This window comes from Schistocerca americana, chromosome 4 (assembly GCF_021461395.2).
Source record: "Schistocerca americana isolate TAMUIC-IGC-003095 chromosome 4, iqSchAmer2.1, whole genome shotgun sequence".
NCBI classification, from domain to species: domain Eukaryota; kingdom Metazoa; phylum Arthropoda; class Insecta; order Orthoptera; family Acrididae; genus Schistocerca; species Schistocerca americana.
In genome coordinates, this window is record NC_060122.1 from 27,268,937 (window position 1) to 27,291,429 (window position 22,493).

Consider the following 22,493-nt stretch of genomic DNA (forward strand, 5'->3'; position numbering starts at 1 on the left):
CAAATGTGTTACATGTGGCAAGGATGCCCATGAGAGTGCTTGTCCACCTCCATCCCCTCATTGCATCAACGTATGGATGACCACGCGGCTTCCTCTTGAGATTGCCCCATTTTCAAAGACGAAAAGCTCATCCAGGAAATCAGAGTGAAGGAAAAGGTGTCGACCTTTGCTGCTCGAAAGTTATTCGCCAGTCGAAAGCCCACTGTTCCTCATGCAGGTAAATACAGCACTGTCCTTGCGTCTCCTCGGCCTACAAAGGAGGCAGCCACGCAGACTTGTGATTTCACCTTCAGTGCCACAGTCGTCAGATCGGCCAGTGCAAAGATCGCCCTTTCAACCTCGCCACTATCACCTGCTCACTGTATGGCTCACCCTTCATTGGGTTCTGCTAAATCACGAGCCCCAAAATCAGACACCCAGACTTCCAAAAAAGAGCCTACTCGTGAAGATTTTTTACGTACCCCGACTTCACAACCATCGATTCCTCCCTCATCTCAACGTCCTGTTTCCAAGAAGGCTAAAAAGAAACCCAGCTCTCTCCTTCTCCGCCACGGCGTGTCTCATCTACAGTGCCACCTAGCGGTAACCGCCCTCGGCCGTCTTCTGTGTCGCCAACGCGCACTGCTGGCGGCCGATCAACCGGCCGATCGCTGATGGCAGGAGCTGCTCCCGAATAACCTATGGATCAGGATCTTCTGCCTTCAGCTAAATGCCGTTCCATGCTGTCGGCCACCGACTCTGAGCAGTCGTTGAGTTGAGGGCAACCTTGGTCACATTCTTCCCTTTTCTATCCACCCTATGTCCATTATCCATTGGAATATCCGCGGCATTCGAGCCAATGGGGATGAATTGTCGATCCTCTTACGATCCTACTCGCTGGTCATCTTCTGTCTCCAGGAAACAATGCTGCGTCCCCACGATCGCTTTGTTTTCCCTCATTTTCAGTCAGTCCGATTTGATCTCCCCTCTGTTGATGGCACTCCAGCACATGGAGGACTCATAATTCTTCTCCGTGATACTGTCCATTACGAGCCAATCCCCTTAAACAGTTCCTTACAAGCTGTTGCTGTCCTTTTCTGGATACACCTTCTCTCTTTGTACTGTATACATTCCATCTTCCACACCAATGGCAAGAGCTGATCTCCTTCATCTTCTTGGTCAGCTTCCGCCCCCCCCCCCCCCAACCCATTTGCTGGTTGGGGACTTCAATGCCCACCAACTACTTTGGGGATCTCCGCGTCCTTGGCCGCGCGGCTTACTATTGATAGACGTCTTCCACCAAGGGGATCTTGTTTGCCTCAACTCTGGGGACCCTACATTTTTGTCTGCCTCCATGACAAATTTCTCTCATTTGGACTTTTCGGTCGGTACTGTTCCACTTGAATGGTTCGCTCTTGCTGATACACACTCGAGTGACCACTTTCCATGTCCTTAGATTGTAGCCACAACTGCCATATATGCGCCCGAGAGGCTGGAAGTTTTCCAAAGCCGACTGGACACTTTTTTCATCTCTAGCGACATTCGATGACCGTCACTACCCTAGCGTCGACGATGAGGTCACTCATATTACAGAAGTTATTCTTACAGCTGCGGAACGTTCAATACCTTGCACCTCCGATTTGCCCCGGCGCCCCCCAGTTCCTTGGTGGAACGAGGCATGCCGTGACGCAATACGTGAGCGGCGACGTGCTCTTCGCGTTTTCCGCCACCATCCTACTTTGGTCAACTGTATGCGCTATAAGCAGTTCCGTGCGCGATGCCATCGTGTCATCCGCTATTGCAAGAAGGCAAGCTGGGACTTCTTTACTAGCTCATTATCACCTTCCCTCCCTCCTCGGAAGTTTGGAGTCGGATTCGACGGTTATCTGGCGCGCCTAGTTCCTCCCCGGTCTCTGGGCTCACTACCACGCATGATACCTTAGTGGACCCCATCGCAATTTCTAACTCATTGGGTCAAAAATTTGCTGAGATTTCGAGCTCTTCAAATTACCCACTAGCTTTTCTCCCGAAGAAACTTGCTTTCTCCTCTCAAAATCGCGAAAGCTATAATACTGTTTTCTCCATTCGGAAACTCCAACACGCACTCTCTTCTTCTCGCTCTTCCGCCCCCGGACCGGATGGTATCCACATCCAAATGTTGGTGCATTTATCATAACATGGTCTGCGCTACCTCCTTCGCCTTTATAATCGAATTTGGGCAGACAGTACTTTTCCCAGAAGATGGCGGGAAGCTATCGTCGTTCCTGTTCCGAAACCTGGAGAGGACAAACATCTTCCCTCTAGCTATCGCCCCATTTCTCGCACGAGTAGAATATGTAACGTTTTGGAGCGTATGGTGAATTGCCGTTTAGCCTGGTGGCTGGAGTCCTGAAGTCTTTTAACACTTGCCCAATGCGGTTTCCGAAAGCATCGTTCTGCCGTTGACCATCTTGTTGCTCTCTCCACTTATATCATGAATAGTTTTCACAGGAAACGCCAAACAGTAGCAATATTTTTTGATCTGGACAGAGCATACGATACCTGTTGGGGGACAGGCATCCTCAGAACATTGTTCTCTTGGGGCTTTCGAGGTCGGCTGCCCCTTTTGCTTCGTGAATTTATGGCAGAGCGCACACTTAAAGTGCAGGTGAACACTACTTTCTCCCACGAAAGGGGGTACCCTAGAGCTCGTGCTAAGTGTTGTACTGTTTGTCATTGCTATAAATCCAACTATGGATTGTCTCCTTCCCGATGTCTCGGGCTCCCTGTTTGTGGACGATTTTGCGATCTACTACAGCTCTCAACGGAGCAGCCTTCTTGAACGACAAGGATGACTCGATCGCCTCCACTCTTGGAGCATCGAAACCGGCTTCCCCTTTTCTCCCAGTAAGACCGTTTGTTGTCAATTTTTGGTGTCGTACGGAGTTTCTTCTGACTTTCTTACATCTAGGCCCTGTCAACGTTCCGTTCGCGGACGTCGCTAAATTCTTGGGTCTTATGTTTGACAGAAAACTGTGCTGGTCCTCCCACGTTTTCTATCTTTCACCTCGCTGTCTGCAACCCCTCAACACACTCCTTGTCCTGAATGGTACCTCCTGGGGAGCGGACCGAGTGGTCCTTCTCCGCCTCTATCGCACCTTAGTGCGGTCGAAATTGGACTATGGAAGCACAGGTTACTCCTCTGCTCGGCCGTCTATTCTTCGGCGTCTCGACTCTGTACACCACCGTGGATTACGTTTAGCGTCTGGAGCTTTTTACACCAGCCCTGTGGAAAGCCTTTATGCTGAGACTGCTGATCCTCCGCTGTCCGATCGGCGTGCTGTCCTTCTGAGTCGTTATGCTAGCCATCTGTCTTCCATGCCTGCTAATCCGATATTTTTTGCGACGCCTCCTTGGATTTAGGGTATGCAGGCCGCCCTTCCTCCCTACTACCACCGGGAGTCCGCTTTCGTCAAATGCTACGTTCTATTTCCTTCTACTTTCCTAAAACTTACTCGACAACTTGGGGTACAGCACCGCCTTGGCTCCGGCCCCGGACCTGCCTGCTTCGTGACCTTTGTCAGTTTCCCAAGGATGGTACACCTTCTCTTGTTTATCGTCGGGCATTTGCTGCTCTATGCGCACATATGAAGGATGCCACATTTATTTACTCTAATGGCTCTAAAACATCATTTGGTGTTGGGAGTGCCTATATTGTTGGCGACCCCCCTAATTGATTTCGTCTTCCCGACCGGTTTTTACTGAGGAGCTTTACGCTGTTTCTAGGGTGCCCAATACATCCGTCGCCATCAGCGGATACAGTATATTATATGCTCAGATTCTCTCAGCTCTCTCCTCAGTCTCCAAGCTATCTACCCTGTCCACCCGATTCAGGACTGCCTCCACTTGCTCCACTTGGGGGGCGTCTCTGTGGCGTTCCTCTGGATCCCAGGACATGTTGGTATCTGTGGAAATGAGGCGGCCGATATAGCGGCCAAGGCTGCAGTCTCTCTTCTTCAGCCTGCTGTTCGCATGGTTCCCTTCGCCGATCTACGGAGTGTTTTATGTCGTCGTGTTGCTCTTTTACAGCACGAATATTGGTCGACACTTCCCAATAATAAATTGCGGAATGTGAAAGCTCTTCTCTGTGCTTGGACCTCTTCCTCACGAACTCGTCGTCGGGAGGAGGTAATTTTAACTGGACTCCGGATAGGGCACTGTATTTTAGCCATCGACGTCTTTTAAGCGGCGATTCTCCACCACTCTGTCCCCACTGCTCTCAACTGTGGAGGGTGAGACACCTTTTACTTGAGTGCCCCTATTTTACTCCGTTAAGCGCCCGTCTACAGCTGTCGCCTGATATATCTTCCATTTTAGCAGATGACACGAGCTCAGCTGATCGCGTTCATGAGTTTATCAGTGTTAGTGAGATGACGTCAGTCATTTGAAGCTCATTTTGGTGACAAGCTACCCCCCTTCTATTGTGGTTTTCCCACTTTTTTGAGTTTCTCTCCCATTGCTGCTGGTTTCCAGTTTGGTTTCTTTACATTTTCCTAAGTCACAGACCGGGCGCTAATAACAGTAGCAGTTTTGCGCCCTAAAACCATTAAAAAAATCTCAACACCAGCGGCCAGAGGACTGCATTTAGCGAGTACAGTTTTATGAATGGCTTTTTCACCAAGCAAAAGATAACGTGATATGGACTGACGAATCTAGCTTCACTTGTGAAATAATTTGTCAACCTCCACAACATCCATTTTTGTTTGGAACACAATCCACATGTCAACAGTGAACATGACTTTGAGGCACACTTTGGCATAAAACTGTGGGCTGGAATCATAGGAGGAGTACTTTTAGGCCCTTACCTATTGCCAGGCAATTTGTATGCGCGCCTGTATCGTACGTTTCTTTGCAATACTTTGCCTGAAGCATTAGAAAATGGTTTCAGCATGGTGGTACACCTCCACACTTTGGAATGAATGTGCAAGTCTTTTTATACAAAGCGTTTCCAGGAAATGGATGGGACATGAAGATCCAATGTTCTGGCACATTATTGGTGGGAACACTTAAAGGAACAAGTTTATAGTATTCCACATACGTATATACAAAATCTAACAGATCACATGCATGCTGCTTCAGCACCAGTGAATGCAGGTGTATTGCGTAGGGTCCAGAAAAATATGATGCAGAAAATGGCGAAGTGCTTGCAGATGCAAGGTGGTCGCTTTGAACATCTTCTCTAAAGTGAACATTGCACGTATGTGTACGTACTGGCTCTAAGAAGGGATGCCCGGACATCTGATGTACAAAATGGAATTATCGTGCATAGCATATGCGCAACTAGGTGTAGCCTATCTATTATGTTTTTGTACCTTTTATTATTATCATCGTATGCATCAATTACAGTAATACACATTTAGCAAAACAAACCTCACTGGATACAGAAGATGTTACTGTATCCACTAACTTTTCTATTGGCTTTATTTGTGTCGTGGACGAAACGTAATGGTCGTTTATGTCTGTAAGAAGTTCATGTTATGTGTTAATATTTAAATAAAGGTAACAGTAACAGAAAGCCGGCCGAAGTGGCCGTGCGGTTAAAGGCGCTGCAGTCTGGAACCGCAAGACCGTTACGGTCGCAGGTTCGAATCCTGCCTCGGGCATGGATGTTTGTGATGTCCTTAGGTTAGTTAGGTTTAACTAGTTCTAAGTTCTAGGGGACTAATGACCTCAGCAGTTGAGTCCCATAGTGCTCAGAGACATTTGAACCATTTTTTAGTAACAGAAAGCAGTACGCAAGGTAACTGTGGACCAAATAAAATTGCCCCAGATGACTGAAGGGAGCCAAGACGTCTCCTAACATAACTGATGGGTCGAGAGAGGCTGGTTCCATCATGATCAGTAATGAGGTCGTAAGGCGCAATGGGCATCTATGCCACAGCTTTACGTGGGCGCTGATGTAGAAGACCACCGCCCTGTTATAGATGCTGACGAGGCTGAAATGCCTTCTGTCCTTGGGTGGAGTGAGGGACTTGTATCTAATTTTAAACAACATCCCTTTTCTGACAAAGAAGCTCTAATGGTCATAACACTAAAAGCCTGTCCCAGGGATTGTGTGACGTGTGGAAGCCATGGTGCTAAGTACAAGTCGGCATAATGTGCTCACAGCAAAATATTTAAAGACCATAAGGGTTGATCCACTATGCTGGCCCATAGGCGTCTATAGTTCAGTGTTATCGTGTGTAGGATGTTGGGTGTGAAGTCTAGTTCTAGGCATCATAGAGCGTTGGTAAGCAGAGAGGGGCAACGCTCCCTTGTGACAAACCTGACCCTATAAGCAGCTTTAGTGACTTGTCGATGTTGAGTTTACTTTCTGATGCTGTTGCGTATATTACAACCTAGGACATGACATCTCTTATGTCATCGGCTCCACGGATGATGAACACCACATCATCAGCATACACCATGGACTGGTAAACTCATCAGCCAAATTGGAGTCCTGTTACTCGTTGACTCAGGCTACACAACAAAAGGTTCCAAGGTCAAAGCATAAAGAACCATAGGAACAGAACAGCCCTTGTGCACGAAATGGTTGATGTGAAAGGTATCTGTCAGGCAGCCACTGACAAGTGCCCATGATGGTGCCACCTGTAGAAGGTGCATTATTGCATCAGTGAAGGCACCCGGATATCGCATCGTGCGTAGCACTGCAGTGACATAGGTGTGGTTGACACAATCATCTGCCCGACTAAAATCCAGTGAGGTCAGCATGCATGGCTGGCGCTGGATCCATGCTAGGAAGATTAAATTCCTGTATTGGCACAGAGCAGATCTGATATTGTATTGACCTCCTAGGGAAGTTTGGGCTGTGGAATGATTGAACATTGTATTCGGTTTTCCACCAGCTGTGTGAAAATTGTCGCGTCACTGTTAAGCATTATCAAAGGCTGGTAGTCTCGCATTCAGATTCCACCTTTATGTTTGTGTATTGACACTACCAGACCTTCAAAGAAAGCCTCAGGTGACAGATTATGGGGGACAGCAATTCTCTTCAGATCTCAGTCGAACATGGTGTCAACGGCCATTGGGAAGTCCTGTAAAATTCCAATGGGAATTTTTAAGTTGCAAGTTGATGGATCGAAAGCCGTTCCTGAGACGTACTGTCATGAGCTCACGACCTCATAGTGGATCTGTGTAGCTGAAGGATCAGCAGTGCGACGATCTTTACCTTGGCGCTGTTGATCAGCATCTGGTGATCTGGTGAGGGAGGCATAGCGGAACACTCTCGAAGGATGGTATAATATCTGATATTGCTGCATCCCTACCATACACCATCATTATCCGCCAGGAAGCTGGCTTTGTACATTTGATTCATTAAGTTAATGCTGATCTGAAGTGAATATGATGGCCAACCACTTGGTGCCATGTGGTCTCCACTCCGACCCTGCACACTTGTGAGGCGATGTGGTTAGTGTCCTGCTTCCAGCGGAGTTGACTGCTCCATATGCAGAAGGGACAGCAGTATCACAGATATGTGCTATGTGGTCAGTGAGGGCCATAGTGGCCTACTTCCACACGTCTTATAACTGCCATTAGGATATGTGTGATGTAAAACCAATCTGCTTCAAGAGCTACTGATAAGGTGGTGGAATCCAGGGGGGTCAACAGCTGCTAATCAGTGGCCCCCAGTCCTTGGAAGTTCCGCAGGATCCAGTCTCCAACGAGCCAGTTCGGCTGAACGTTACTCCCACATACTTGTATAAACTTGTGGGTCTTTCACAAGCCTGGAAGTGGTATTGACGCGAGGTCTCCGCGGAGTGACTGATGTTTTTGTTCCATGTGTTTTATTTAGTCACGACTTTAGATATTGTGTAGAATAATAACCGCTACCAATGACCGCAGAATGTGGTTTTATGTGGCACACGACCGGTTTCGGGCTTGTGCCCATGGTCAAGTGGTTTACATTCATGTACATGTTTCCACACTCATTGTCAGAAACGACTATTTGAATCAAAAACAAACAGTGATCTCAGTGGAAAGATGCACGTGAATAAAAGCCAGTTGAAGATGGGCACAAGCCCGAAACTGGTCGTGTGTTAAATAAAATCACCTCCTATTGTAAATGGTAGCGGTTATTATTCTACCCATCAAAAGAAACAGTCACGGAATTCTACTACATCGATTACGGATGAAGTTAGATTTTAAATAATATTGTGAAATAATGAATATTACCATAAGTTCGTTAGAGTAGTACTTATTAGATAATCATCAACATCGCTACAATCACCCGTTTCACATCAACTACTTAACAAACGCCTCCTATAAACTCTTCCATGCAATTAGGTCCCCAGAGAAACGCATCCATGTTGCTGCTGCTTTTCTAATGTGATCCGCTCAACTTCTATTAGGTCATTCATTGTCTTTGTCTTGTCTACTGTCTTGGACTCAAGCAACGTATTTCCTCTATGAGTCTGCCATCGACTTTAAGGACGCCATGTCAGGCATTCCAAGTGCCGGCTGTCGCAGTCGAAGTCTGAGGCAGCCGTGAGGAGATGCGCGCTATGGTCGCTGTCCGCCTCCACGTCAGAGCCCCCGGTGCCGGGTACTACATGTCTCAGACGACAGAGGGAGAACGAGGCAAGGCAGTACTCACGCTGACGTCGATTCCGGCGGCGATGCCGTTGGCGTCGTAGAGCATGCAGACTCGAGGGTCGTCCGCCATGCAGTAGGTGGTCACGTTGGAGGTGACGCCGGAGTCCACGGCAGCCACCCAGCCGTCGGACGTCGCGTCGCTCACCGTCTTGGGCATGTCGAAGAACGACGCCAGGTGGAAGATGTCCACGAGGCCCAGGACGGACCACCTCACTAGCGAACAAGTAGGCGCAGATCAGGCCTACTGAAGCCAGGGGGATAGGATGTTCTAGTCCTACCTATGTGCCAGCGCACGTGCTTTTATGTGTGTGTGTGTGTGGGGGGGGGGGGGGGGGGGCGATGGAGTGTCTCACGTCTTACCCTGTACATGCCCCAGGACAGCTACTTAACTGTATGGAAAGTTCAAGAAAGTGTCGAAGTTATTGTATATATATGCCTCTTAATTTCTGTCTCTTGAATGGTGCACTCTTAACAGTGTCACGAATTTGATATCACAGGTGATGTCCTTTCATTTTGCGTCTCAGGAGCTGCACTGTTGGTTGAAAAGACGAGAACGAGTCGTCTATAGTTTGAATCTTGTATAATTTCAGAGTAAAGGTGCACGGAAGACAAAAGAGTATGCAGAGGTTCGAATAGCAAATGCCGTTTGCAACGCTAGATAAGCTTCTGTGAGCAACTATGAGTGACGTCGTAATCTGTCAGCAGCTCTCACACCCCTTGTTAGTGGAGAGTTTCGTGTTTGATACCAAAGTAGGTAGAGGCTCGACGAACACCGCTTAGAAAGAGGTAGAAAATGTAGCTCGTATGGGCATGAAAGGTTATACGTAACCCTAGCAGCCACTCGAAAGAAATCTCTTATTCCATTATTGTTTTTTCCTAGTGAATTACCAATGTTTTCTCTTTTCGAGTGTGTTTCTTGCCTCCTAATGACCTTCTTGCACCACAGAATTTCGCAGGGAATCTTGCTGCGCTGGTTGACCATCTAATACGTTTCGTGTTCTCCACGGCTTAGAATCAGTGTTGTCAGCAACACCCAACGAGAGGCTGACGGTGACTCTACTGCAGACATAAATCATACGAAGAATGATGATGGAAAACGTTCTAAGTGCCAAATGTGAGATTATCAGGCGAATGAAAAATGGTTCTATCTCTGTATGTACCTAACTGATTTGTATCTAAAATATTGAAAAGATATATTGATGCCACAGAATTATGCTGATTATCGGATCACCGCACAAGAGATGAGACGAAGCACAAAATAAATACTTTACTAAGAACGTTCTTTGTGCCATACCAGGAAGCGAACTGATTTTAACTGCTAATAAGAAAGTTTCTCCAAATTGTTTCTTGTAAAGAAGAAAACCACTAACGGCCTCTGTTAATAAGGCTATTTATTTCCACAAATAGTTTCGAAATAATAGATTCATCTTCAGACGGCTGTTCGCATTTGCTGTCGTTTACATTAATTTTTTAATTTTTTTCCAACAATTTATGTAAAGAACAGCAGATGTAATGTAAAAGTCAACAGCCGTCTGGAGATGAACGTGTCGTTTCTGTACAGGTTACGGTGCTGTTTGTGGACAGAAACAGCATTACAGTATTAACAGTGGTCGTTTCCTGTTTTCTTCTTTGCAAGAATCAATTTGTATTTTATGCACAGCCACGATCTGATAAACGTCAGTTTTCGACAAAACAGCGCGTAGGAAGTTTTCGTTATGAGTGCCGTTAATATTGAGGCAATACGTTTCATTTTTGATAATGCAGAATTGGGTTTTTAATAATTAGAACTGTAACCAACAAAAACAGGTTCTCATATTTTTCTGTCCTTGGAACTGCAAAGGGAAGCACAGCTTGACACAGAAAGCCATGCTCCATCTACTGACGCATGTTTGTCAGACTTTCTCCACCGTGTGGAAAACTGGATCAAGTTTAGCGACACACAACAGAGTGTCAGGAACACAGAAGCACTGGATATGCGGTCTAAGATGAAAATGGCACTGAGAGCGTTTTTCATTTCCGCTCTTCATGTATTTCTCATGTGCTCTAAATATGAAGATTATAGGAATGACACAATCCATCAAGCAGAGATATAAAAATTTCCTCGTAGTATTCCCGGCTATGTCGTTACATGCAAGATAGTATACAAATTCATCATAACGCGTCACCTTAGGGTGTTCTTTGTAGTCCTAGTACGCTACTCAGTTTAATACAAACCTAATTATAAATAACAAATATTTGAAGTTGAGACGTGAACTGAGAAGAGAATTTGCAACACACACACACACACATATATATATATATATATATATATATATATATATATATATGGTGTCTCACCTAACTCTGCCACCTCAAGTATGTCTGGAACAACAATAGGTATTCAAAAACAGTTTTCACCAGCGTGAACGTACGGTAGGGGCTTAGGAAACCAGATACTACGCGAAATTTTAAAACTAAAAAAATACAGTTTTGAAAACATACTTGTGTGTTTTTAAATGGACACCCCGTATTATTTCGTAGGCAATTAGTACCATGAAAAATAACAAATATAATGGAGTTGGTTGCATCGCAATACGTCAATTACATCCCGAGAAACCGCAATAAATGAAGCACACAACTAGGGTACATCCTGAGACTCAAGTGTGCACCTCACGCTGCCGGTAATCGTGACGTGATCGACTTACTACGTCAGTGGAGTGTTGGTATTGTATGACAACACATCATTGGCACATTTTTCATTGATGGCACTCCCAAAGGGGGATAGCCTAACCCCCTTCTTGAGCTGTACGTGACTTCAACTACCTCTAATAATGTGTCAAACAATGCGGTATCAGAATGATGGGTGTCCTACTGATAATGTTTATTGTTGCGAAATGACAACTAGAGGTACAATTAATTAGTGGTAACACACATGGTTTCCCGTTTCTAAACCTCATAAATTCACAAATGTGTGGCTTGTAAAGGATAGCAACGGCGTCACAATTTCTTACGTAATGTGTCGCATGTAATATTGTGCTCAAAGCCTGTATCCTGCGGTAAACATACCAATATCACCACAGCACGCTCTACTTTCAGTGTACAAGTGTCTCCTAATTTGGTCGGCTGAACTACTTTCATACTGTAACGTAATCAAAATACGTTCCCACATTAAAACTTCTTTTCTTGTGGCTTGTTAAATTTGCCGTCATCTAGTCGACATGTCGGCCTTCAGTAATGAGGGGAAACTAGATATTATTTTAATGTATGGCGAATGTCACAGAAATGCAACCGCAGCTGTGACACTGTACGCTGAACGCTATCCAGACGGCGGTGTCCGTCATGTAGATGCACTGGCGACATCTGCAAGACACCCACGGAAACAGGAGGCTGGTCTCCCACAAAACGTCGACGTACAACGCCAGCGACTGGCAATGGAAACGAAACTGCTGTTCTGGCTGCTGTAGCGCACAGTCCTCAGGTGGGTGTACGAGAAACTGCACGAGGTGCAGGAATGAGCCACAGTCGTGTATGCAGAATCCTGTATCGGCGTCGGTTTCATCCGTTCCATATCTCACTGCACCAAGAACTGTACGGGAATGACTTTGAATCCCGCACTGCATTCCGTCGTTTTGCACTTCAGCAGTTGCATGGTAATCCAGTATTCCTAAGCAATACGTTGTTTACGGACGAGACTTCATTTACAAATCATGGTAACCTGAAACTGCGGAACATGTACTACTGGTCCGTGCAAAATTCCCACTGGATTCGTCAAGTTGCTCGTCAACGACGGTGGAGTGTCAGTGTTTGGTGCGGTATCATTGATAATTATATTCTAGGCCCCTATTTTTACAGTGAAACATTGAATTGACAGCGATATGCATCATTTCTTCGACATACACTAGCGCTTCTCATGGAGGATCTATTATTGGAAACTCGTCTATTAGTGTGGTTCCATCATGATGGATGTCCCGCACACAATGCAAAAGTTTCCAGAGACGTTCTAGATGCGACATTTCCAAATAGCTGGATGGGGCATGGAGGTACTGTGCGATGGCCAGCACGGTCCCCCGACTTGACGCCATTGGACTTCTCTCTCTGGGGAGCAGTGAGAGACAGAGTGTATCAAGAACCCCCAACGACAGTAGAGGACATGCGACATCGTATTACTGCGGGTGTGCCGCAGTATCAGCTGTAGAAACTCTACAATCTGTGGAACACTCTCTCGTTACCCGTAGCCAAACATGTATTGATGCAAACGGAGGGCACTTCGAACATATGTTGACGTAACACAGTGTCATTGGTCAAGATGTGGGTGTATTTTCTATGCTGCACAACAATACAGTTTCTGTGGGCTACAGGGCGATAGTAAATGTGCTTAGCAAAGTGAATTCAGGTGTGTTATTTCTAATTGTAGCTCTAGTTATCATTTCGCTAGAATAAACATATATTTACAATTTGAAAAACGTAACTTTGCATTGGACGTGTTACTTGTTTATTTTTCTGGATTGTGCATACCTTCCCATTGTGTGGGCCCCTGACACAGGCAGCGTGAGGTGCACGCTTGAATCTCAGGACGTGCGCTAGCTGTTCGCTTCATTTATTTCAAGCGTTACATTTGCTTCGCGATTTCTCGGGATGTAATTGACGTATTGCTATGCAACCAACGCCACTATGTTTGTGATTTTTCGTGGTATTGATTGCATACGAAATAATAGGGGGTGTCCATTTAAAAATACACAACATTGTGTTGAAAATAGTATTTGTTTACGTTTTAATATTTCGCATGGCATTTGGTTTCCTGCCGTACGTTCATGCTGGTGAGAACCGTTACGCGCAACACTACGCGCCATTGGATTCAGAGAGCAAATGTATCGATAAAAAAAAATTGCTCTACTGCTAACAAGGGAACATCCCCATCGCACCCCCCTCAGATTTAGTTATAAGTTGGCACAGTGGATAGGCCTTGAAAAACTGAACACAGATCGATCGAGAAAACAGGAAGAAGTTGTGTGGAACTATGAAAAAATAAGCAAAATATACAAACTGGGTCGTCCATGCCTAACATAGGCAATATTAAGGGCAATGTGAGCCGAGGAGCGCCGTGGTCCCGTGGTTAGCGCGAACAGCTGCGGAACGAGAGGCCTTTAGTTCGAATCTGCCCTCGGCTGAAAATTTTGCTTTCTTTATTTTCGCAAAGTTATGATCTGTCCGTTCGTTCATTGACGTCTCTGTTCACTGCAATAAGTTTAGTGTCTGTGTTTTGCGACAGCACCGCAAAACCGTGCGATTAGTTGACGAAAGGACGTGTCTCTCCAATGGGAACCGAAAACATTTGATCGCAAGGTCATAGGTCAACCGATTCCTCCACAGGAAAACACGTCTGATGTATTCTATACGACACTGGTGACAGCATGTGCCTCACATGACAGGAATATGTTGTCGACTCACCTAACTAGTATACTTGGCGAATGGGTAAAAAGATTCTTCTACCTTGCCCGATTTAGGTTTTCTTGTGGATGTAATAATCACTCCAAAAAAAGTGATGAAAACATAAGGGTTTGTCACATAAACTGAAAATAAAAAGTTAAAATTTTCGGTCGAGGGAAGATTTGAACCAAAGACCTCTAGTTCCGCAGCTGTTCGCCCTAACCACGGGACCACGGCTCTCCTCGTCTCACACTGCCCTTAACATTGCATATATTGCACATGGACGACCCAGTTTGTATATTTTGCTTATTTTTTCATAGTTCCACACAATTTCTTCCTCTTTTCTCGATCGATCTGTGTTCAGTTTTTCAAGGCCTATCCACTGTGCCAACTTATAACTAAATCTGAGGGGGGTGCGATGGGGAGGTTCCCTTGTAAGTACTGGTTTCACTCCAGGCAGATGTCAGTGGAGGTCATTTTTTTCCAGTATTTGTTCTACAGACCAGTAGTTATTTTGGAAACATCACTGGACATATTACGTTGACACATTTCAATGTTTCATAAATTTAATAGAGAATCACTCAACTGAACTTTCATAAGTTTGTTTCCAATAGTGCAATAAATTCATTCCATATGTGCAGTTCGACAAATATTCTTGCTGTTCTGTTTCTCCCACAAAGGAATAAGCTGCGTGTTCAAGGACCAGAACTCGACAGTATGTAAGAATTATTGATAAGTGGATGATATTCCAATTGGTTGCGTAAGAGTACTATTAAAATATATGTTTTCCTTATATTCCCACCGGTGTGGTAATATTTGTGATTTGTTGTAAGAACAGCCTTACATTTTTAGATAATCATCTTCCTTTTTGTTTGTTCTAAGGAGGAAAATGTGATACGGGAAAATCAAAGCGTTACTTTAGGTAACGAAAGTATTTGTACTATGCATCAGGCTAGAGTGTTATAGTGAACGTTAGGAGAATGCGTGCTTAGGCTCACCTTTTCAGGAACACAGTTTACCTTCAGACGGTGTCCCTGATGCAAGTTTATTCTAACTTACGCAAATGCATTACTCGGACATGGTTATCTCACCTCTCAATCCGTCCCACGACGATTCTGAAACAGATATGGAAAAGCCATAAGGATTAGATATTTTAAATTTCAAGTGAGTCGTAGCAGCGCCTGCTGCTCCTAATGAGTACACTACAGCTAAAATATATTACGTTTACATGAAGAGACATGGCTTGGACATATATCATTTGTTACTGTGCCTTACATGGAGATCAGTTAAATCTCGGACTATTTATAAGGCTATCTTCAGGAAGCCTTATAAAGAAGAAGAAGGGAAGATCAGTTTGAACTCCGTAGAAATGTTGGAACACGTGAGGCAATACTAACCTTACGACTTATCTTAGAAGAAAGATTAAGAAAAGGCAAACCTACGTTTCTAGCATTTGTAGACTTAGAGAGAAAGCTTTCGACAATGTTAACTGGAATATTCTCTTTCAAATTCTGAAGGTGGCAGGGGTAAAATACAGGGAGCGAAAGGCTATTTACAATTTGTACAGAAACCAGATGGCAGTTATAAGAGTCGAGGGGCATGAAAGGGAAGCAGTGGTTGGGAAAGGAGTGAGACAGGGTTGTAGCCTCTCCCCGATGTTATTCAATCTGTATATTGAGCAAGCAGTAAAGGAAACAAAAGAAAAATTCGGAGTAGGTATTAAAATTCATGGAGAAGAAGTAAAAACTTTGAGGTTCGCCGATGACATTGTAATTCTGTCAGAGACAGCAAAGGACTTGGAAGAGCAGTTGAACGGAATGGACAGTATCTTGAAAGGAGGATATAAGATGAACATCAACAAAAGCAAAGCGAGGATGATGGAATGTAGTCAAATTAAATCGGGTGATGCTGAGGGGATTAGATTAGGAAATGAGACACTTAAAGTAGTAAAGGAGTTTTGCTATTTAGGGAGTAAAATAACTGATGATGGTCGAAGTAGAGAGGATATAAAATGTAGACTGGCAATGGCAAGAAAAGCCTTTCTGAAGAAGAGAAATTTGTTAACATCGAGTATAGATTTAAGTGTCAGGAAGTCGTTTCTGAAAGTATTTGTACGGAGTGTAGCCATGTATGGAAGTGAAACATGGACGATAACCAGTTTGGACAAGAAGAGAATAGAAGCTTTCGAAATGTGGTGCTACAGAAGAATGCTAAAGATAAGGTGGGTAGATCACGTAGCTAATGAGGAGGTATTGAATAGGATTGGGGAGAAGAGAAGTTTGTGGCACAACTTGACTAGAAGAAGGGATCGGTTGGTAGGACATGTTTTGAGGCATCAAGGGATCACAAATTTAGCATTGGAGGGCAGCGTGGAGGGTAAAAATCGTAGAGGGAGACCAAGAGATCAATACACTAAGCAGATTGAGAAGGATGTATGTTGCAGTAGGTACTGGGAGATGAAGAAGCTTGCACAGGATAGAGTAGCATGGAGAGCTGCATCAAACCAGTCTCAGGACTGAAGACCACAACAACAACATCTTCAGGAAATATCATCTACAACCGTAATGAGATACATTTTATACTTTTTATTCATATCTTCTCTTGTTTACTCTTGCCGGAGTAGTTCCTTGACCCATCGTCTTACAAGGGCGCAGAAGTTCGTAATCCACAGAGCAGACTTATTTAAGTAACAAGCGCTATGGTTTGATGGTGGACTTGTAAAACTGACGTCTGGCGGTGATTATACGCTGAGAGGCGTTTCAGTGTGTTGGGTAGGGAGCGCATCCATCACCGCTGTGAGTGAAAACTCTGATCTTGTACTCATTATCACTGTGACGGCCAAGACAAGTGGCATGCGTTCTACGTCCAACGTAAAATTTTTGCATCAGTCTCTTGTCTGATTTTAGGAGACCAGACGGAGAACGCGTTAGACACCGCCGTCTCAGACAGGCTGCTTAAATTTGCGAGCGCAACGACTTGATTCACTAACTTCAATGCTAATTAACTGCGTAAAGGCGCAGGGTATCGAGTGTTTCTCTTAACAATTGTTTCTCAGCACGACCTACCCTGCAACACATTTACAAGCTTCTCGAACTGTTTCTGACCACCTCGTATATTACTGCAAGGTACACTGGTTAAGTCAAGGGACATGCCCGGAACGATTCTTCGATTTAAAATCCGCTGTTACAGACCTCGTATTTTACGAACTTGACTGCACACTCCTTACCATAAGACATTGCCAGGTGAGAACCTTATTTCTGACTTCATGGAAATTCATTTGAAAAGGAAGTCTCTGATGAAAAACAACATATATTTCTCTTTCACTGGTGTTACAGAAGACCCGATGTTTGATGAATTCGTTGTAGCCTTGAAGGAGTCACAAGGATGGTTTTCTTAAATTTTGTCGACACTGTCACTCTTACATCCGTTTTCGAGACCGTTTGCCATTTCAGTTGAAAGCACACCTGTACATCTGCACATGTAACTGATTGATCTACAGTGTAATTTCTGTTTTAAAGACAAATGCTTTTAAATTGAAGCCGGCCGCGGTGGCCGAGCGGTTCTAGGCGCTTCAGTCTGGAACCGCGCGACTGCTACAGACGCAGGTTCGAATCCTACCTCGGGCATGGATGTGTGTGTTGTCCTTAGGTTAGTTAGGTTTAACTAGTTCTAAGTTCTAGGGGACTGATGAAAAATGGTTCAAATGGCTCTGAGCACTATGGGACTCAACTGCTGAGGTCATTAGTCCCCTAGAACTTAGAACTAGTTAAACCTAACTAACCTAAGGAGATCACACACATCCATGCCCGAGGCAGGATTCGAACCTGCGACCGTAGCGGTCTCGCGGTTCCAGACTGCAGCGCCAGAACCGCGCGGCCACTTAGGCCGGCCAGGGGACTGATGACCTCAGATGTTAAGTCCCATAGTGCTCAGAGCCATTTGAACCATTTTTTAAATTAATACTGTCCATGATGTCTACATTGTTTGGTTACGGCTGTAACAACGTATGTGTGTGAAAGATTTTTTTTTTTCGAGTATGAAACTAAATAAGTCACAATTACGTGACAATCCGAGCGTGAATATCTGTGAAATTGTCTGTCTCTGTCCGTATGCTAACAGTGTGTACCAGACAAAAATTGTATTATGTCTTCAGCGCCCCAAAAGTAATTAAATAACACTGAAAATTTATTTTCCTTGTAATCTATGTTATTGAGAAACTAGGAAAACAAGTTGAACGCAATGTGACAGCATTTCCATTTAAATGCGGTGCTTTAGCAGTTTATCCTTCTTCCCCATACTTCAGCTCAGACAGTGTGCTATGGAGGAAGGGGGGGGGGGGGGGGTTCACGTATGCAGCCAGGCAAGAACAAGAAAGTGAGCACTGCCAATGCTCTGAAGTTTTGGCTGCCCCTGTTCTGAGACACAAATGAAGTGGCAAAACGTTGGATACAGAGGCAGCATTGTGGAAAACTGTTATACATAGCTATGTACCTATGTATATCTTAACATTCTGACTTCTCTTCTGTACTGTACCGCTGAAGTTGGCCATAAGGCGCTGTGGCATCATAAATTTTAAAATATCCTATTATGCAGTGAATGCTGGCATTTTAGCTACCATTAAGTTACTGAAATTCGAATACAGCCACACTTGTAAAATTACGTGTATATATTACATTACACATGTCAACTCCCATACAACATAAAACAGCTGTACGAAGCGCCATTGACCAGTCAGGCAGATTAAGTTTAGGAACACTAGCTACGGTTTGTACAGTGCACGGTCAGAAGCAGACACCAATACACAGCAGTTATTAGGTATATGAATGGAAGCACAGTTTTGAATGAGTGTCATGAAGCAGCAGTTGGTTCCCTAAATACTATGATATCCAAATCCGTGAAAAATAAGCACAAAATAACTAAAAAGAAAAGGAGCAAAAGTTCGCTCGATGCCTTTCTAGGGAACAGTTTCCATTCCTTCGAAACTAACTAAATAACCGTAGACCAATTGTAACTTAAACTCAAAGAAATAGTATAGATAGCAGTTGAGAGATATTTTCCAAATGAATTAATGGTTCAAATTGCTCCGAGCACTATGGGAGTTAACAGCTGTGGTCATCAGTCCCCTAGAACTTAGAACTACTTAAACCTAACTAACCAAACGACGCCACACACATCCATACCCGAGGCAGGATTCGAACCTGCGACCGTAGCGGTCGCGCGGTTCCAGACGTCAGCAACAGTGCCTAGGTGAGCACGTACTTCGAGAGGAATTTCTCAGGTACCAAGTATGAAAGGGATGTCGCCACCTCATGTGTGCTGGACTTGAACTGGCACCTGTGTGGCAGTTGACTTTCGCGTCACTTTGCGGGGTTGTCAGCACCCTCATGTGCTGCCTAGTGGACAGGGGACAGCATGTAGTGTCTGCTTACATTGTTTGGGTGTCTGTTGCGTTATTTTGCAAGCGGGTCTGTGGGCTCCGTTATGCATTATTTGGATAGTTTACGAGTTGATTTCATGTGTGCACATCTGTGTACTACGATATTTTGGAGGAGTTTACATGTCTGTACTGTAATTATTTTGGTAATTTAGGAGCTGTTTGCGTGTCTGCAGAGCGTTTTTAGGAGTGGTTTACAGATCTGTCGTTATGATTAGTAGTACACAGGATTTTCAAAGTTAATATCTTCTTGAGTGATGTTACCAGTATCGTAAATATGGAAAAATATAAAAGATTATTCTTGTGACAGATAAAATGTGAAATATCGGCCACAATATAAAATTTTGAGATGGATTTGACATATAACATACCAAAGATTTGTACATTCTACGAAATTTGCTTAGGCATAGAAGTAGAGACTAAATATACAAATACGGCACAAACCATTCAAATTAATGAGGAGTGTAGTAACGTTTCAAAAGAATGTTTGTGATGTATAAGAAAATACAATCATTCTTAGAACGGAAAAATAATGATTTGATTGGATTTTTGTGGAACAGGTTCACTGTGCCACATATACGACGCCGCCACATTAATGTGATCGCCGTCTACGATCGACGCCAATACTCATAACCACTCACTGCCGGGAGATGGCAGTACTAGCAGTGGAGGGTATTTGAGGCGTGTCGGACGGACGCTGAAAACAGTGCAGTCGTTGCAGTAATGCGGAAGTGGAGCGCGTCGTATCTGACGTTCACAAGGGCACGCTCGCTAGCTCTGGGGCCAACTGGAGGTGTATTTGCAAAACAAGTGTGTAAAATGTTGCCGTACCACCATAGTTAAAGCACACCCTGCATGACAAATTGGCCATATTCAAAACCGGCGTTGAGGTAAGTCTGATGCACCGTGGTCCACGTATGGCAAGGGTGTACGACGGCTGAGGAGATGTGATCAGGCGAATACACGAGCAATTCTTGAGCAACTGACTGCCCAGGTGCACCAAGGGGCTACCAACAGCGTCTGCTCAACGACTGTTCAGAGAAGGTAGCTGTGTGTGGGCCTTGCAGCGCACACCTGGTTCACGCACCTGTGCTGACTGCTGCACATCACACGTGAAGGCTGGAACTTTCACGGCAATACCGCAGATGCACGTCCACTGAGTGGTGACATACGGCCTTTCCAAATGGATCAAGTTTTACGCTCCATCGGGCAGACGGAAAAGGCGCTGCAACAATCGTCAGAAGGGTCGATACCGGAGAAGGGAGGATTGTGTACTGAGGATACATTCGTGGCATTCCCTGGGTGATCTGGGCCATTCTGGGAGGCACAATGGATCAATACAAGTACACATGTATCCTTGGGGAGCATGTCCACCCCTACATGCAACGTGTTTTTCCTGTGGACGATAGTATCTCCCAGCAGGACAATTCAACGTGTCAAAAGGCTCGCAGTGAACGCGCGTAGTCCGAAGATCAGCAGGATGAGTTTAGCATATCCCCCCCTCCCCCCTACCCTTAACCCCGGCCTCCAAATTTTTCCGGATCTGAACCCAATTGAGAATATGTTGGACCACTTCGATCGGGCTGCACACGCCATGGATCTTCAGATGAGAAGTCAAACACAGCTGGCCACAGAAATGGAGTCAGTGTGGATCCAGATCTGTGTCGGTACCCTCCAGAACTCAATCGCTCTCTCCCTGCACTTCTCAAAAAATTGTTCAAATGGCTCTGAGCACTATGGGACTTAACATCTGAGGTCATCAGTCCCCTAGACTTAGAACTACTTAAACCTAACTAACCTAAGGACATCACACACATCCATGCCTGAGGCAGGATTCGAACCTGCGACAGTAGCGGTCGCGCGATTCCAGACTGAAGCGCCTAGAACCGCTCGTCCACAGCGGCCGGCTGCACGTCTCACAGCCGTCCGCGGAGCAAGAGATGCTTATTCCCTCTTTTGGAAGGTGGTCGCATTAGCGTGACTACACAGTGTATAAAAACACACCGTCCCATTTGATCACTCACAGCCTTCTATATGTCCACCCTACGGTCCATAGTATTTTACTCCAGGTAGCACTAGGCAGATATATAGATGTCCAAAATCTCAAAGCAGTTTATTGCTTCACTGGGACGTGCGTGTGTCACGTTAAGCACGAAATGCGCAAGAAGGAAATCTCACCTGTGGCGCAGGCAGCTGAGAAGCAGCCGACGAGGAGCAGAAGTTTGAAGGCGGCCATGGTGACGAGGGCAGAGTTGCGCTGCGCCGGCTCCTCGCGCCTTTATACCAGCGGCCTGAGGCAGTGGGCGCTGCAGTGTGTGTGTGTGTGTGTGTGCACAACTGCAGCATCAGATGCAGGGCTCCACGTGCCGGAGAGCGCCCAGCCACAGCTGCACCTGCCAGCTGATACCTGCTGCTGCTGCTGCTGCTGCAGAAGAGAGCAGCTGCACGAGTGCTGCGTCACAGAATATGCTATTTGCGAGACACCTCTTTCTGCCCTCAGTCCCTCACAACAATCAGCCTCTTGAGAGTCTATTTTCCTCAGTAAAACTATCAAATGAGAGACTTTGCTGTATCACAAGATGACAGAATGGATTGCGAATTTGGCTGAATTACTCCTGCGATTCGCCCGCAAATAGTAATAGACTAATTTTTTGCTTATCTGTTGGTTGTCGCAAGAAACGTCACCAAAAATACACAACGAAAGTACAACTTCGTCTCAAACGTACGCCACTTTATTATTGTGTCAAATTTCAAATAACTGTGCTATTACTCCGTGTGCAGTATCCCATGGTTTAGTAATTTTTTTTTTTTTTTCATTTCAGGTAGGATTTGCAGATTGCACGAATTTCGTCATACACACATCTCATTTTGAACACAACGACCTTAACTCCTCGATGGGTGGGTTAATGATGTCTGAATTTATTTTTAAAAAAAGTCAGAAAACGTTGTCCAAGAATCAACAAACATTGTGCGAAAAGATTTACTTTGATTATTTCATTAGTTTTTACAAAACAGAAACGTTAGAATGGCTTATAAAATGGTT

At 44.9% G+C, this 22,493-nt stretch overlaps 1 protein-coding gene across 1 annotated transcript in view; it reads right to left on the reverse strand.

The window, feature by feature from the left end:
- LOC124613126 overlaps window positions 1-21,715 on the reverse strand; it is a 57,083-nt gene extending 35,368 nt beyond the window's left edge. The window contains exons 1-3 of the mRNA XM_047141742.1: window positions 21,629-21,715; window positions 15,108-15,131; window positions 8,612-8,823 (exon numbers count right to left, since the gene is read on the reverse strand). Coding sequence (XP_046997698.1) covers window positions 8,612-8,823; window positions 15,108-15,131; window positions 21,629-21,686 — 294 coding nt within the window. The 5' untranslated portion in view covers window positions 21,687-21,715. The remainder of the gene's footprint in view (window positions 1-8,611; window positions 8,824-15,107; window positions 15,132-21,628) is intronic.
- Window positions 21,716-22,493: the final 778 nt, after the last annotated feature.